This window comes from Copadichromis virginalis, linkage group LG10, assembly GCF_057382275.1.
Source record: "Copadichromis virginalis isolate Kocher_CV1m ecotype Utaka linkage group LG10, C_Virginalis_male_GT1.1, whole genome shotgun sequence".
NCBI lineage: Eukaryota > Metazoa > Chordata > Actinopteri > Cichliformes > Cichlidae > Copadichromis > Copadichromis virginalis.
In genome coordinates this window covers 10,101,361-10,119,630 of record NC_140627.1, presented here as the reverse complement: position 1 = coordinate 10,119,630, position 18,270 = coordinate 10,101,361, and the positions used below count along the sequence as shown (strand labels likewise).

The window sequence follows — 18,270 nt, the reverse complement described above, 5'->3', positions numbered from 1 at the left end:
AATATATGTATACAGTATCTATCTATCTATCTATCTATCTATCTATCTATCTATCTATCTATCTATCTATCTATCTATCGATCGATCGATCGATCGATCGATAGATAGATAATTTTAGTATATGACAATTTTCATATATATTTTCATATATATTTTCATATACTAAAACATTATATACTAAAATTATATACAGTTATATATAGAAATTCTCTGTGATATCATTTGCAGTAAAATGCATCATATTTTTATTTATTTTGCTGAATGGATTGATTCAGCTATAATCCTGACTGAATAGCTTAATGTTAGTGTTCTCTGTCTAATGACTTGTGAACAGGTGAAAAACGCCCCCCCAGGTCTCAAAAACAAGACTGCACAATCAAAAAGAAAGAAAGAAAGAAAGAAAGAAAGAAAGAAAGAAAGAAAGAAAGAAAGAAAGAAAGAAAGAAAGAAAGAAAAATATCTCCCTTTTTTGTTGTTGTTTTTTGTTGCTTTTTCCACAGTAGATACAGTAGTCATGATGACTTTCTGTAGCACGGGAATAGTGCCACAGCGGGGTTTTTCAAAAGATTTGGATGCACTACCCCGTTACCATAATATTCATTGGAAGATATGTAATAACTATTAGTAGGCTAATTATCAAAAGAGTGAATTTTCTTCTTAATTAGGTTATCTTGGAAAGAGCTGTGACAGAGAAGCATGGAAATCTGGGATGCAAAAACCAAAAGCTTTGGAGCTCATGCTTTATCATTAGTTCAATACAGTCCATTACCCAAAGGCACAGAACAATGCAATTAACCCTGCAATCATTTATGTAGGCGCTATATGTATGGGCCTCATACTTAATCCCCTCTTAGACAGTTAAGCTCAGGCATCATCAAATGATCCAGCCAAGAATCTATTCTGGCTCATCTACACTCCCATTTCTCTAGTCTTTCTAGTTGAAGTTAATCACCACCTCACCAGCTACTGATATATTTTTAAACAAACTGCCTTAATAAATGCATCATTGTTAATGCTGTTTAAATTCACAATTTCAAATCATATGTTTGAGGTGTAAAATGGACACAAGACAAATCTGACTACACAAATATAAAAATTCTTTATTTTATTTTAGAATTTATAGTGCTTTATATTCCAGTATATTTTGTATATGCTGCATTTGTATATATTAGACAAAGATAACCTGAGTAAATACAAGGGTTATCAATGTTGAAGATAGTTTTTAAAGGTGGATATCATTTATTAAGAGAAAAAGTTAGCCAACCCTTTTTGGCCCTGTGTGAAACGTGTGAGAATATGATAGAAGTTATATAATTTTCTATACAGTGCAAGCTAGAGAAAAGTGTGAGACAGCTACACTCAACTGCTACTATGTCACATACACTTGTTCAAATGTTTGTTCATGTAAATATCTAATCAGCCAATCACATGACACCAATTCAGTGCATTTAGAAATGCAGACCTGGTCAGGTAACTACTTGATACAACCAAAATATGCAGAAAAGCATCTCTACATTCACAACATCAAACCTTGAAGCAGATGGGCTGTAGCAGCAGAAAACCCCACTCCTGTCAACTAAGAACGGGAAACTGGAGAGGGGAAGACCAGAAAATCATTGCCTGGTCTGATACGTCTTAGTTTCTGCAACATTTAGATGATGGAGTCAGAATTTGTTAAAAAAAAAGAAGGAAAAAAAAGATGAAAGCATGGATCTATCCTGCCTTGCGTCAATGGTTCAGGCCGCAGCTGGTGGTGTAATGCTATGGGGGATCATTTTGTGGCACACTTTGGGCTTTTTATTACCAACTGCACATCATTTTAAGGTATTGTTGCTAACCGTGTTCATTCCTTTAGAACCACAGTGTACCCATCTTCCGATCACTGCTTCCAGCAGGATAATGCAAAATTCCACAAAGTTCAGTTTCAAACTGGTTTCCTAAACATGACAACAAGTTCACTGTGTCCAAGTGCCCCTCACAGTCACCAGATCCAGCAGAGCATCTCTGGGAGGTAATGGAACTGAAAATTCACATCATGGATGTGCAGGTGACAAATTTGCAGCAACAGCATGATGCTGTCATGTCAGCATGACCAAAATGTTCTTAATAACAAAGTGGCCAATGAGTGTTTATTAAAAGGGGTAAAAAAGTGAATAGCTTGGAAATTACTTTACCTACTATGTAAGAAATAACACAGTTCATAAAGAAGTAAAGGAAAATCAATACCTAAAGTTAATTAATATTTAAACATTGCCTCCAAAATAGGCGCTTCAGCCTAACATGCTGGCACACTTTACTCTCTTACATGACTGGTCTTCAAATGACTCTGGATTGGCATACAAGGCGTGAAACTGCTGGAGGGTACGAATGAGTATTCACAAATCAAGCCTCTGTTAAGTTCTGCAGGCATTCTGAATGTTCTATTAACCAGATGTCTTGTAACACACATCAAGCATGAGATAACAACACTTGGCTGATTTGATAGCACAGAGAGTCAGTGTCTGTATAACAGAAACAAAGGAGCTCCGTCATCCTTTGTGAGTTATGTGCAGTATTTTTAATTAAAGACTTTTTGTTAATAAAATCACATTCCTTGAGTGGAAATTTCTTTCCACTCTTATTCATATATTTTCAGCCACAACTGAAACAAAATGACTAAATGATTAATTATAGTATAATTTGAAAATACATTTGCCCCTAAGTGATTAATCACCACTTGTAAAATATAGTCTTGTAGTCCCTCCTGGTTAACATATTAAAGAATGTATTAAATTTTAATGTTTAATTATAAAAACGATCTCAAATGAAATATTTATGACTTTTAATGATTTAAGTGCTGATTTTGATTCAGAGCTACCATTGAAAAACAAAGAGTATACTTCCTCCCTGCTAATATAAGCATCCCGAAATACTGAGTTAAAATGCAGCTCTGTCAAACAACTATATCTCTTAATACATGGACAGGTAATGGATATTAGCAAAGAAAAGGATAGCTGTACAAGTTTCCCAAACTAAGCACTGTTTACTCCCCTTAGTACCTCATTCATCCAAATTAGGTCATATACTGTAAAAGTAAACTTTACCTATCAAAACAAATGGCTGATAATGGATATGCATCATTATTGTGAGCTGATGTGTGGGAAGAAGGAGAAACAGAGGCTAAAATCGATGGGAACTGCACATTCTTCCCCACATGGCAGAAAGGAGACCTATTATGGAAAAATCATGATTTATGTCAACGGCAGGAGGGATATCAGGTTGGGCAAGGGATGGAGGTGTGAGCCAATAATGATAAATGCCTCAAAGCACACCCAACCCCCATACACTCTTCTCAAGTAGAAGGCTCCATACGCTATGACCAGTGGATGATGATCTTCAGCGGCTCTCGTTTTCCTCTTCTCTCCATTCCATCACTGCTCTAGCGCTTCTCAGTATTTGCAGCACAAAACTCTCCTGCAGTCTTCCATGCTTCCCCTTTATCTCCCTGTTTCTTGCCAACAAATTCTAGCCCCCCACCCCCTCCCCCCTGCCTTTTTTGTTGTTGTCTCTTTCATGTGCTCTGTCTATATAGAGACCAGAGCTGCTGCCCATGATGGATTCAAATGATCCATCGCTTTTGGGAACACAGAGCAAGGCAGTCACCTTTAAGCTGTGACTGAGTAATCTGTCTCTGTCAGACATCTCCTGTACATGCAACACGGCCAGACAGTGAGCAAGTAGAAGACAGGCAATGAATAAGAGGAATGTCCAGGATGGTGTATGGTAAGAGATCAAATATAAAGAAAGAAAGAAAGATTCAGTGGAGTTAGCTGAATTATTACTTGGTTTGGCATCAGCTACCAAAGACAGACTTGTTCATAACAGAAACACACTGAGCTGGTTATCAGTGAGAATTAGCAACAAACGAAAAAGTTGTTAACACACACCATTAATTATGATTGCGCATTGCATTGTAAATCTTTTACAGGAGTTATTTAACATTTATTAAGAAAATACTGCTCAGTTATTACCCAGCTCAGTTGACCCGTGTTTGCCTATTCTTTGTGTTTGTGCTTCCTCCAACAGTCCAAAGCTGGTCAGGAAAGCCAATAACTTGTTTGACTGACTGACTATAGTGTGAGTGAGCGATTGTCAATCTGTGTTTGCAGTGTGAGTGACCCAAACCCACACATACACATATACCATCCACCACCACCCACTAGAACCACTCCTATCAAAGTCAGCTCCACCTCCCTGCCCTTCTGCTCCCAGATCGTCATTACTAGAGGCACTCTATAGGAATAAGCAGGTAAAGTCAAATCAGCAAGAGTCTCTTGTAGCATTGTACGGCCTCTTTCACAGCACTGAAGCAGAAGAGCTTGAGGCGCCTAGTATGTAATTGATGGAGACAGATAGCAGTCAGATGTGATTAGTTCAGGGTTGGTCAGCAGTCTAAGAAGACAAGAAAACCGAGAAGTGCAAGTGCAGCAGCGAAAAGAGTCCAGCAGTTTGGACCTGAGGCACACAGTCTATTACATACAGGATAGTCTACCTACAGCACCAATCCAACTTTGCTATACACTCTACCTGACATTTATGCAATTCAGTAATTCAGACATAATGGAATATTGCTTCCAAATAGCTGTGACATTTGCTGTGCTTTACTTTACATTACTCAGCAACTGCAATGTGTTCTGAAAAAATGTCATCGCTATACTTTATATTGACTTTGGTAATATGACCTTTTGTACACTCCACTGGATACACAAAAAGCCAAATTACTATATACATGTTTTTTTCCTTTTCTCTGTGATGCAACGATATGTAAAGATGCCCCAGCTGACTGTCAAATAGATCAAATAAAATCTATTTTACATGTTGACGTACATAAATAAATGCTGCAAATTTACATGTAGGCTGGAAAAGCTATGATATGACAATGCACAGACATGCTGCTTTGAAAACATTCAAAGAAGTACATATGTGGTTAATAATTACATTTCTGATGGGTGAATGACAAGGCTAAAGAATGAAAGAAATAGAATTAAGTCTTCCTGGTTCCGTATTCAGCAACATGTTTAATACTTTTAATAGAAACTACTGAATTTATCTCTCCAAAAATCTCACTCTGAAAGCAAAAACATCCAAGACCATGTGAATAAAGAATAAAAAAAGATTTTCTTAAACAACAAACATCTATTCAAACCATGCTACATATCACTGAATCAAAAGGGATCACTAATAGTAACTACAAAACTGGAGGTACTTGTGCACAAACAGCTGACAAAATGCTTCTGCTGAACAGGAACATGATCTAAATACTAATCAAATATCATTTAGAGCTGGCTTTATTTGAGGCTCCTGAGAGACTGTCCCATCTTTTCTTCTTCTTCTTTTTTTTTTTTTGCCATGGTAACCAGGGATTCATTTCAGAGGTGTCATGCTGCATTATCATCTCACCGGCTCATCCACTCGCCTCCGCCCTCTGGCTCTCTCGCTTTTGTACCTTCTCTGTTCAGACCCCTCAATCTCAAGCCTGCCCAGCATCCTGGAAGACATGTCCTATCTTGCTCTACCTCAGATAATACATTGATGTGATTTCTCTGCCTTACACACATACACCTACACATTAACACTTTAAGGCTATCTGCTTGCACAAAAGTAACACACTTGGGAAGCTGCACACATAGTCAGCGATTGAAACTGACCAGCATGTACCATTGCTTGAATATACCGAGAAGGTGCTGACCCAATGGTTTCATAGTCTTTGGGAAATCAAATATCACTTCCTACGTTTACACCACAGTATCATTAAAAACTCTAATCATAAATTATTTTTCTCAGCTTGTATAAATACATTTTGATTTTACAAAATACGAAACATTTGCACCTCTAAAGGTAGCAGAGCTTACAAAGCTCACATTAACTAAAGTTAGCCACTCTTTGTTGTTTGCCTCAGCTTCTCAGCGTATCCCCACCATTGTTATCATCATCATCTATCCTTTTTACATAGTCTTCAAAACATCCACTCAACCATGCATCTTCTTATTCCTTTCAACATTAATTTCCATGCATAACTCTGCCTTGTCACCTTCATGGTTCGGGTACACCATATGGATTCACAAGACAACTAGTTTCAAAGGAGGCTCCCAGCATCCTTATATTCATTTTAGAAAATAATTAAAGTTCTCATTAAAACACCATATATATGTTTCATGTATATATATATATATATATATATATATATATATATATATATATATATATATATATATATATATATATATATATATATATATATATATATGTATGTATGTATGTATTTCACAAGATCATAATATGTGAAAGGTCAAGATATTTGGTTACAAGTGCTACAGAACTAGAAGTGCTAAAGGAAGAGGTGAAGACAAACTCTATAAGCAGCATGTAAGGCTACATCCTTGTACTGTACTGAAATGATGCAACAATAAAGCTGTGTGTTTTCTAATACTCAACATACAGAGTACAATCTTTTCTAAAGAGTACCGATGAATCCCACTTGCAAATAAGGTTTTAATTACTTAAAGAACCGTCCTGTTACTTGGTTGTAATCATCTGGTTCTATGATAAGAAGTATAAAAATACTGCATACTATTAAGCTCTTCCTTATAAGTCAAAATAAATCAAGATAATCACAGAAGAAGGTGTTTTTCCTGCACATTTTCACCTTTGACTTTACATTAGTTTATAGTTTCTGCTAGGAAAATCATTTGTGGCTCTGGAGATTGAAGATGATATCTAATTCAGGCAGTTCTTTGTTTACACGACTCTCAGTGATCAACGTGTGCTAGGGAAGCCCAGACCCCCTGCATATGCTGGAGAGTGAGATTTGGCATCTTGCCACATCAAGCAATACCAGAGGCTTGGAGGGTTTTACCCTTTGTTTTGCGCAAAATGGCTTCCTGAGGCTGCAGTTTGTAATAACAACCGTGAGTCCTGTCTGAGCGATATGACATGGCTGCCTGCCTCATCAGCTACTGGTCCCCAGGGACTGTAACAAATGCAGCACTGTAGCAGATTAAAGATAGTTTTACATGAAAACTAGAACTGAGGGGATAAAGAAAAAAGAGGAAGCCTCTTTGAGTATTCATTTTCATATTCCCTCCCTTTACGCTTAATGTCAGTGAAGTAAAACTGTACTTATGTTACTTAAGTCTGGTGGTTGCATTTGTTTCAAGTCGGATGCTTTCATTCAGAGAAAGAAAAAAAGATTTTAGTATTGTTACTGATAAACAAAGTGCTTCCCTACTTATTGTTTTGCTTAAAGGCTACATAAGATTAAGTAAGGTTTGTGAGGAGAAAAGCAAGAGATGTGAGACAGTGTGTAGTAGTTTTATTGCTTATTTGCTGTTTCTTCTCCACTGCAGTCACAAACATCAGATTAAAAGGGAGAGCTGCCTGTCTATCTCAGCTAAAACAGGTGGGGAAAGAAGTCTCAGAGACAAATGTCAAAGCTTTAAATACTCAATTAAATTTCAAATATTATGCAGTAGCTAATATAATTTGTTTTCCTAAGATAATATTACTGAAATACTAATCTCTTATAGTGTACATCTCCATATGATAGTGTTTGTACATCTGGAAACCTAATTATTTTAATTTGAATACATACAATTTAGGTAAAAGTGAAATTTGTCTTGAAATGCATTTCTACTGCGTAAATAACCAGCTGCAGCTTAACAAAGATGAGTGCACACTGTACCCTAGACTCTCAAACGGGTCATTACATTAAACTATCTTTTGTCATTTATACCCAGTCTGTTAGTAAGTGTACTGTATGCACTGGGACTGCTGACACAGAGAGGGAGGTCTAATGGTCTGCAGTATTAGTGGGTTAATTGCCATGTCCAGGTCTCCATTGGATTGTAGGCAGGGCATTTCAGTTTAATTGTGAGCCCACCACGAGTGCAGTGTAGAAGTAGTGAGTGTTGGTGACGGTCTTCATCATGTCGACCTTCTTTTCACAGCAGACTCAGTAGTAGATTGCCATCTGCTGGAGTTTTAGCAAAATAACTCCTCATTGATGATAACCAAGTCCAAACAAAGGACAGTCATGCTGCTGACTGATGCAAAAAAAAAAAAAGTATACAAAAGCACTTATACGTTTTACCACCACAATTGGTATTGGCTCATCGGATGCTAGAATATAAAATCCTCTGTACATTGAATGTATTCTGTGCGCAGTGAGGCTGACTGCTGTATACACTAGACGTGCCTGCAATGCTGACAACACACAGTCCCCCCCTTCCTTTATGGACTCCTCCTTTTGGATGCTAATAAGGCTTAAAGTTAGTTAGCTACTTAGACTGACAGCTGTGCTGACACAAGCAGCTGTAGCTGAAGCTGCCTTGTTGACCTCCCATGCTCTGGACCTCTCCACTGTGCAGGTTGTGGTGGCATCCCTTTGGCCATTTTAAATGGAAATATCTAATATGTTTATGTCTCTATTTTGTGTATGTGCTGCATGCAGCTTGCTAAAAGAACACCTTAGCATTAGCTAATATATTAGCATTCCTCTAAGATCTCCAAATATTGACTGCTTGTGGCGCCAAAAAATGCCAACATGGTGGCAAAAACATGCCAAGGTGGCCACCTCCATCGTATGTGCAATCTATGTGTTTTACTTCATTAGGAGAAGTTTACTATTTTGTCACTCCTTTTCTAAAATGAATACATGCAAAGCATTAAAACCCCAGCACTGCCATGTTTGCATATGTGCATTTTTATACTTTTCTCAGTACCTTCCTTCTTCTTTTTCTTCTTTTTCTTGTCCCTGACAGCAGACACTGCGTTGTTCTGTCAATGATTAACGTGTAAAGTAAAGACAACAACATAATGCATGAGTAGATCCCTGTTCTGGCCCTCTTCCTCAGACTGCACAGGCAATTTACATTTTAATGGCTCAAGCTGCTCCATGTCCCCAGCATCAGAGTGAAAGCTCAGCTGAAATCATGGGTGACTGCTTCCAAATGATTTACTGAGAACAGGAAAAAAAGAAAGAAAGAACAAAAAAACAACAGGTTCTTATGCACATAAGCACAAAAACACAAAATCTTGACATGGTTATAAATCTTCTGGATTGAAGCACATGTTTATTTTATTAGATACATTTAACCATCATTCAATCAAAATAGAGGATCATAGTCTAAGAATAATCTGACATGATAGAAAAACCACCAGGAATTGCGCAGATAAGATAAGATAAAAAAAGGTCAAACGTAGATTATATTGAGCAGAAATACTTTATGTCTTTACTGTGTGAGTGATCAAATATACACAGGGAATTGACGTTTTTAGCAGGCATTTCATTTGTTTAACTAGTATATCAAAAAGCCCCAAATATCAGGTAACCCCCTCATGTATTTTAAAAGAAATATAGTCTCATTCCCTCTGATAGTTTAGAATAAACAAAATGCTTGTATTTTAGATATAACTGCATTATATTGTTTACTCATTACTATTGTTGCTACTTATTTAAAGTGGGCTCTTCCTATTTTTTTGTTAAACAACATAACCGACTCTTCGTATTGCAGTGCAAGTCAGATCTTTTCATTTGAGGCTGTCAGATCTGCTACTACTGCTACTCTAGTTGTGGTCCTCACAAAAACCCTCTGAGTGCACAGCCATACTCAGCTATTTGAATGCTAATGAGTAAGACGTCATGATCAAAACTGTTCATCTTATTCATTGGTTCTGGGATCCTTTCTGGCATGTCCCATTTAAGAAGAAGTTCACAACCCTTACACATCCCATTGCTTTTCCAGTTAACAATAGAAATAGGATTGATGTTGAGCACGGTGGCAACAACAAAGTGCTTATGTTTATCTTATTGTGTCTATTTTATAAATCATATATATATATATAATTAGTTATTATACATATTTTTCCCTTGGTTGTCCATGCCTCACCTGTGGAGAAGGCCCATGGTCCACTGGTGTAACTGGCAATGTATATATGCATTTCTGCAGTGGTCCTGCGGCATTGGGAGCTGTAAAACCCAAACCTCAATGGAAGAGTGAAGCCCTAGGAACAGCTAATAACCTCAGGCCTCTAGTGGGGTTTGAGGAACACACACACCAGAGATGGGTTGTTTTAATATATACAAATGCTTCATAAGAAGATGTGAAGAGGAAACAAATACACTGTGAGTTATAATTCACTAATATAAGTTGGATGAGAACTACAGCATGCTCATCACAAAGGCTTGTGAGTACCTCATGTGCATGTCTTGTTATCATGCTGCCATCTAGAGGTGCACAAATGCATGGAGACATTTATATGGTGTTGCCTGCAATACAGTATTTTTGCATCGATTTCATTTGAACGCACATGCTTCAGTTGCACAGATAGCTGATAATCTCAGTTCTGGTAATTGCCGACACGTGGCAGCATAAATGCTTATGCTGCAGCTTCTAGTATATGGCCTTATCCCGCTGTAGCTGTGGTGAAAATCAGTGGTTCCACACAATATACATTTTCCATTTGGCCCTTTTTAAAGCTAACATTTTGACTTGTGACATATAATGTTACGTGTCTGCCCTGTTATTATATCAGGTAAGGACTTCTTTATGAGTTTAAAACACAAGTTTAGTCATTAATGAGTCAGTGACAATACTTATGTAACAATTTAATTTATTTTTTTGAGAGGGTTATAGATAGTTAAAGATGAAGCAGTTTCCTGTATGTGGTCACAGCAGCTGTGATACTGAAAGAAAGATTTGTTAGAACAGAAAGGATTTGCACAAAGGAGATGAGATCTATCTACAAAATTGAACACAGGCAGATGCACCACAACATGACCCCAAGTAAACAACCATCTGTTGCACAGGGATTTATTTTGCACACTGCAGGATTTCAATTGTTTTGTAAAGCAGTGACTCAGTGACATGGATCAGGATGTGAGCTGATTACTGTATGCACTCACTAGATTTTGAGGATTGTTGTCCTAGGATGCTAATGATGTGGTGCAACTACACTTTGTAACATACACAAATTAGCTAGCTGATGTTTATCCTTTAAGGCAGACTTTACAGTGTGATAGGAGAAGAGCGGTATGCATAGCTAATGGTTCCTGAATGAAAACATGTATTTGAGAAATCCTCTGAGGCCGTATGCAGTCAGAACTACACAAATGCTCATAGTAATATATCCAGGATCATTTCTTAAATCCCTTAATCATGAACATTAAGATAGAAATGAATCATAAGTGAAAGTAAATGAATCTTGAATGAATCTTTCATGTACCTGTTATTTTCACATGTGATGACTCAGGTTATAGTCAGTCGTGAGGCACTCATATTGGACAGGCAGTCTATTTACAGATAGCAGACTCATACAAAGTGAAGCAAGTAATAATGGCAATTATTTTTTTCAAAGTCTGTTGGGTGGATGGGGCCTTTGTATCCAACAGAGCTGAACAATCAAAGCCAGATTTCCTCCAATCTCTAATTGCCACTGACTCGAGGCGATAAAAAGGACTCGAAAACATTCAATCACTGACAGTCATCAACAATTTACTTTAGAAAAATATCACCATGATGTCCCACAGATTAACCGATTTGACTGTGGAGAGAAAGACATATTTACAGTAATACACAAAATAGGTAAAATGGGGAGGAAAAAAGAAAAAAAAAGAATATTGGAGTAAAAGATGACTAGTGCAGAGATGGTCCAAAGAAATTGAGTAATTCTTACTTGTGCTCTAAATGGAACACTCTTAACCTTTTTCATTCATCCTGTACAGATCAGACAAGGCAATCTGCTTAAAAATAATAATAATAATTTTAAAAAAACCCAGGAAATTATTGAGGGTGGTACAGCTTGTGAAGTGCATATATGCTCCTCCTTATAATACAGCTGTTAATTATTACAGCAAATCTCTTTTCTAATAGATGTTATTACCATTCTGATTCAATGTTGTCAAAATGAGCAGTGCGAGCTTAGATGAAAGCAAGTAGTTAGATGATGTATAAAGTGTTGGTGATCAGTCCTGGACATTTTATTAAACTGAACATAAGAAAATACAGGCTGCAATGGCAATGATACAGTAAAAAAAAAAAAAAGCCTATGAAATGTTTGTTAGGTGGGCAGCTATGGATTGCCACTACATGTTTTTTTTTTTCAAATACCACTGCTAAAGCTTTTACCAAAAAAAAAAAAAAAAGTCTATCATCAGCTTATGGTCATTTGAACTTTTCTTCTGATGAAAGTGAGTAAACAATTGTCACTTATAAACAGTAAAGCAGGGTGCTGATAAAGACAATACTAAAAAGAAGTTTGACAAGTCTGCATATGACATACATAGATGTTATAGCCACACATAAAATTGTTGTTCAATAACAGCACAACATTGTGAACTTCACTGAAATGCAGTGATAGACAAAGCATCTTCAAGGGGATATTTCTTTTTTATTAAGTAGCCTATAGGGATGGGTATTGATAAGATTTTAACGATTCCGATTCCATTTTCGATTCTGTTTAACGATTCGATTCCTTATCGATTCTCTTATCGATTCTTATTTTTAAAAAAGGAGAACACTAAGGTCGATTAGCTTAGAACTTTGTTTTATATCTTCTCTTTGAACAAGATAGAAATTTAGGAGTAACATGGCCTTACAAACCCAACAGTGGGATCTTAAGAGATCCACAGCCTACGGCTCTTCAATGGGGTGTCACAGGGTCCCCAGGAAAAAAAACGTATATGTAAAATAATAAAATAAATATTCTCCTGTAGCAATAACAAAGTTTAACATAAATTATTCTGTAGCAATTACACAAGAATATCCAGTAATGTCCCTGCCTACAATTAAACACATTCACTTACCAAAGTGAAATCGGGGGCATCTGCTGTGGCAAATGGGTGCAAGCCTTTGACCACAAACTTAGACACTGCTGGGTGACATTCGTCTATCCTGGCCTGAAAGGAGACGCTACCGGTAGACTGCAGCGAGAACTGCCAGCATCTGAGCCAGCCAGACTCTGTCTCTCTCATCATGGTTATCTAAATGCAACGCACAGTAATAGCAGGTTTTGTAATAAGGTAAATCGCGCTAACATAATATGCAATGCTAATTGATTAGTTACCTGCAGTATTAACGGGAGAGGACGTGGAAACGCTACCGCTGCTGCTGGGTTGAGCTTCGCTAGTCCGGAGCGGATCAAAAACACGACATTCGTTGAAAGCAATCGCGTGTTTTTTGAGCAAATGCTTTTGCATATTCGTAGTGTTTCCTCCCTTTGATGAAATCTCTACTTTGCAAGTATTGCACGTTGCCCTGTTGTCATCCTTTCTCATAAAGTGTAACCAAACTTTTGAGCGTTTGTGCCGCTCAGGCGCCGTGTTTCCTACTGGGTAAAAGACGCTACTCAACGTGATGACGTCATTCGGGGCGACTGGAATCGATAAGGGAATCGTTTTTAAAAGTGGCAAACGATTCCAAGGAATTGAAACAGTGGGAACCGGTTCTCAACAAGAACCGGTTTTCGATACCCATCCCTAGTAGCCTATCTGTTATCCATTATTTAGGTATAGACAAACATGATTTAGCATTTCATTCTCAATATGTTACATATTTCATGACAGACCGACAATGTCTTTCCAAATTCTCACCAACCAGTGGTTCTTAAGAGAAAAAAAAATCTTCAGACAAAAAGTGAGTAAGTGGCAGGATCGAGATAAAGTCAAAAACAGATCGTTGAACGGTCGGGGTACTGGAGTAAGATGAGATCTCAGAATCAGAAGGAGACCTCACCTCATAGTTGTTCTGCAGTACAGCCAAACTGGACATAATGACAGGATTTAGTATCTAGAATGAGTCTGCCAGTGCTGAAGGAGCAAAGAAGAGAGAATAGAGTCATAGAATTACTATTGTCACAACAGCCTATGCATATATTATGTACTTTGTGTACCTTTTGACTTATGAATCAGCTGGTAACTATACCCTCAAGAAGACTGAGAATATGTATAAAAACTAAATATCTATTTTAAATAAAAATAGCCATTTATGTAATTCTAGGTTCTTCTCACTACAAAGGTTAAAGTACACTTTATAGGTATATGCTAGTTTAAGGCTAATTAACGTCACAGCACAAGTTCATTTGCTAGATTTCATTTGCTAGATTTTACAGCAAACTGTACCTTTATACACACACGGGGACTGCAGCATATAGCATGATAAACATACAACTATATCATTTCCAAAAGAAATTGTGATGCTGTGTAAAATGTAAATCAAAACAAAACAGAGTGATTTCCAAATAATTTTAAAAGCCATATTTAAATGAAACCTGTACAGAGGCAACATGTAAAGTGTTGAAAATTAAAGGCCTCCTTTGTACTGTGGTGTTAGATTTGTAGATGCAGTAACAATAATGGCTTTTGAAAGTGTTCCTGAACGTGTGAATGGATTTCTGCTACAGAACCATTTTAAAGCAATGCTTTCTGGGTGGTTGACAATAGCATGATGTTATTATGCAGTATTGGAAATACATGTTGGTAAATTACATTTAAATGTTCTTTATCTATACTGTCTCTCACATTGAAGCATTTCTTAATCTCGCTAAAACACTCTTTTAAAAAAAAGAATTTAATTTGTTTTTGTATTTAGTCTACTGTTGCCCCCAAATCAGCGTTACACAGCACCACAACTTTTAGGGAAAAGTTGGGTAAAAGTTACCACTATGAGCTCTAACATAGCACTCTCACTTCTCTGAGAGGATAGAATGGAAATCCAGGATGCAAATGAGATGTGACATCAGAGTAAAGTGAGGAAAAATGTTCCTATCTCACAGCTCAGACCACTAGCTCTCAGTGATGAGTGACATGATGACGAAAGGTGTGAGGGCGCCCTCTGCTGGTGAGACATGAGATGACGATGGGATGACATCCGGATGGGAAAAGATCAGGACAGCACGCTGGTGTTCTGTGAATCCACGTCTTGCATGCTCATGACATCTGTACTTACTCCACTCTCATATATGGGGTTGTCGAAAGCAGACTCTTCTGTCATGTTGTCATACGGTGGCGAGGACATTGGCATTCTGATAGACTTTCCCTGGAGTCTGAGCAAAGAGTACAGAAACAGGAAACATCATGTAAAGCCTTTATTACAAGGGAAACGCATAAAATTTTGAGTCATTACTTACTTTGCAAAGTAGATGTAAATCCCAAGGACAATCACCAAGATGACTGCAGTTGGAATAAATACTGCAAGGGCAATGTTGGTTCCTTCTGTGCCATAATTTGTATTAACAACTTGAAGAAGAAAAAAAAAAGGACATAACATGTAATTACCCCTGTGAATGATTGTCAACAAATAAATATCAATCAATTCTGCAAGGTACTGAAATATGACTTACCATCTAGTCTGCGTTCATTTACATAATGTGTCGAGGACGCTACCAAGAAATAATTGCAGTTTAATGAGTATGTAGACCATATTTATGCAATGTGAATCACAGTGCATGCTTTATTTTTATGGCCAAAAGAATCAAAAGAACCTGCATTTGTAAACAGCACTTAAAACTGTTGAGATTCTGCTTTACTTTTTGTATATTTTGACTGTATTTAAAAGCTTGTTACGTGGTTTACCTCTGCAGGCAGGAGGAGTGCTATTCCACTGTGACGGGTGTCCAGGAACACAGTATATGGTGGCATAACCCTGCAGCTCATAGCCGGGGTGGCAGGAGAAAGTCAGCATCTCTCCTGCTTGATAAAAAGCCTTTTCAGAGCTCTGCATGCTGGTGGAAGCTGCACCGGGGTTCCTGCATGGCTCATACTTTTCAGCTGAGGAGCAGTACAATATATTTGATTAGGACTATTATTATTTTCATGCACCTTTGTACAGTAAAAACAGTGACACATTGTAATTTTTGCCTTTTACTCATAATTGCTTAGCTGCACATCGCTGACAGTGTGGGCGTGCATAATTGCATGTCTGCGAATCTATGCTATTCTGACTGAGGGAACTTACGGACACATTTGGGCAGTCTCTCGTTCCACTTGGGCATAGCTGAATCACGGTTGTAGCAGGTTAGAAGGCTGGAGCCTGACAGGATGTAGCCTTTGTTACAGATGAACTGTACAGTCGATCCAACAGCAAAGCGACTGCCTGTGATCACTTTACGACTGTGCTGCACATTCCCGGGGTCCTGGCATGTCATCACTGGTGCAACACCAAAAACAAGTGATGATAATTAGTTATTACTGCCACCAGTGCTGGTACAGGAGTGATAAAAAGTATAATTAACAAGGAAAAATATTCAATTTGATATTGTTTTGATTTTTTTTTTCTTGGGTAACTGGAAAAACCTTAAAAAAATTATGAGGGGCAATTACATATATGCACATTACATTGAATTTGTTGTGCAAAGGAAGTGCACCGGCTGCACTAAATATTGTTCCCTAAATGTCATATTGTTAACTATTTGCCACATGACAATGCATCCTCATGTTATGTATTAAAGTTGAAGTCACAGAATAACACAGTTACATCAAACTAACTAATTAACCAGGTATTATGGTAACAAGACTATAATTAGCCATGTTATCATAATATTTAAGCAAAAAGGTCTGAGACTTGGACCAATGATGGTGTATTCTAACTCCCAACGTGGACTAAAGAGAAACTACAAAGTTTTATATGCTTCCTCTCACCTTCCTCGCATTTTGGCACATCACCGCTCCAACTGAGATCCCACTGACACATGAGGATCTCAGAGCCAACCAGTGTGTATCCTGGGTAGCACTGGTAGGTGACCACAGTGCCGTGTATGAGATCAGGATGCGACATGCTCTTCCAGCCGTTGGTGATCTCCGGCAGCTCTGAGCAGGTGTCATTCCTTGGCACCTCTGTTGGCGTTGGCGCCATTGGTGTCATGCAGCGCAGATATGGGAGGGAAGAGACAGGTTGTTAAAAAAGGATTTGCAAAGATTGTGAGGACAATGTGTTACTGAGGATATATAAATATTCTCCTAATAATCCATTTTCTTGTATAACAAACATTTTTTTTATTGTTTAGAGCAGATCTAGATCTAAAAGGAATAATGAGGATCCTCAAGGAAAACGCCGAGCATTAATATGCAACCCCCACTGCAGGGAATAAATACGACTGCAGATTTTTTGCTTTCTTTGTGCTCTAAACAGAAACTGTTTGAGAAGAAAATTGTGATGTTTCCTAGGAGGAGCGCAGCATGTGGTTTGGCACCAGTCAATCTGTGCCTCCCTAACTGCAGCATACATGGCGGGGAACACAAAGAGTTAGGTAAAACCAGCTGATGTTGAAGTGAACACTTTTATTATGTTTCGTGTTTGTTGTTATTTAATCCTGTGCACCTGGGATAAGCCAGAAGACAGATAGACAAAGGCACAGCAAGAGTGGGGAACAAAGAGACAGGGGAACAAATACACCTTTCTTTTTTTTCCTGTTCCCTAAATGATGATGTGTTAGGTTCCAGATATGAGTAACATTTTACATTCCACATTTGTTTCCATTTGTGGTCCCTTGCTTGTGGTACTTTTACAGTAAAAAGTATACAATATATGTAATCCCAAGAAAATTAGAAGAATGTATGCCTTATATTAAAAGCATGTAATATTAGTGTTTTGGTTTTTTTTAAGAGGGAATGAAACTAAACCACCGTCTTACCAAAGAAGTGAACTACAAAGCCATTGTTGTAGCCGTAGATGTTAGTGGCAGGATCAGACTGAAACTGAATAGTGACATCAGCCATGGAGGTATAGAGCTTGAAATGTGGTCGCGTGCCACTGTATTGGCCCAGGATGTTGGCAGTCAGGTCATCACCATCATAGAAGGTCAGCAGGTCATTCTTCCCCAAATGGAGACTAGGATTGACATCACAAAAAAAAGGAGTTACTTTTTGTTTGTTTTCCCCTTAGTAACTTTGCAGATTCAGACAGAGTTCCCTGGCTCTGAGGTGTATTTGCTGAGTGATAGGTTTGTAGCATAAACCTATTCGCTGGAACGTTCAAGACAATTTACTACACAGCAAAAGCAAGACACAAGTAGGCAAAGTTCTTTGTGTTACTCATGCATGCGTGAGGCCTGCCTGGAGCCAAGTGTCGTTCCACCCACTTGACCTCTGTCAGACTCTCAGCCAGGTTCCCTGTAACACTCCTTTTATTGTGGTTATATGAATATGCATAGGTTCATACACACAAAGAGTACCTTGCCTGTGCGTTGTGTAAGTATGTGTGTGTGTGTGTGTGTGTGTGTGGGGGGGGGTCAGAGTGT

The 18,270-nt window shown here is 37.9% G+C and overlaps 1 protein-coding gene across 3 annotated transcripts in view; it reads right to left on the bottom strand.

Annotated features, from left to right (window-relative positions):
• Nucleotides 1–10,628: 10,628 nt before the first annotated feature.
• LOC146699837 (seizure protein 6 homolog) overlaps nucleotides 10,629–18,270 on the bottom strand; it is a 109,168-nt gene continuing 101,526 nt past the window's right edge. Inside the window, exons 10-18 of one of the 3 annotated variants that reach the window (XR_014922481.1) lie at nucleotides 17,665–17,861; nucleotides 16,673–16,867; nucleotides 15,990–16,181; nucleotides 15,608–15,802; nucleotides 15,376–15,414; nucleotides 15,163–15,271; nucleotides 14,982–15,078; nucleotides 13,102–13,843; nucleotides 10,629–13,018 (exon numbers count right to left, since the gene is read on the bottom strand). Coding sequence is in view for 2 of the 3 variants with exons in the window: in XM_085469747.1 (XP_085325873.1) it covers nucleotides 14,919–15,078; nucleotides 15,163–15,271; nucleotides 15,376–15,414; nucleotides 15,608–15,802; nucleotides 15,990–16,181; nucleotides 16,673–16,867; nucleotides 17,665–17,861 (1,087 nt within the window). In the remaining variant the exon portion in view is untranslated. The other 2 variants (XM_085469749.1, XM_085469747.1) reach the window with 2 other exon arrangements.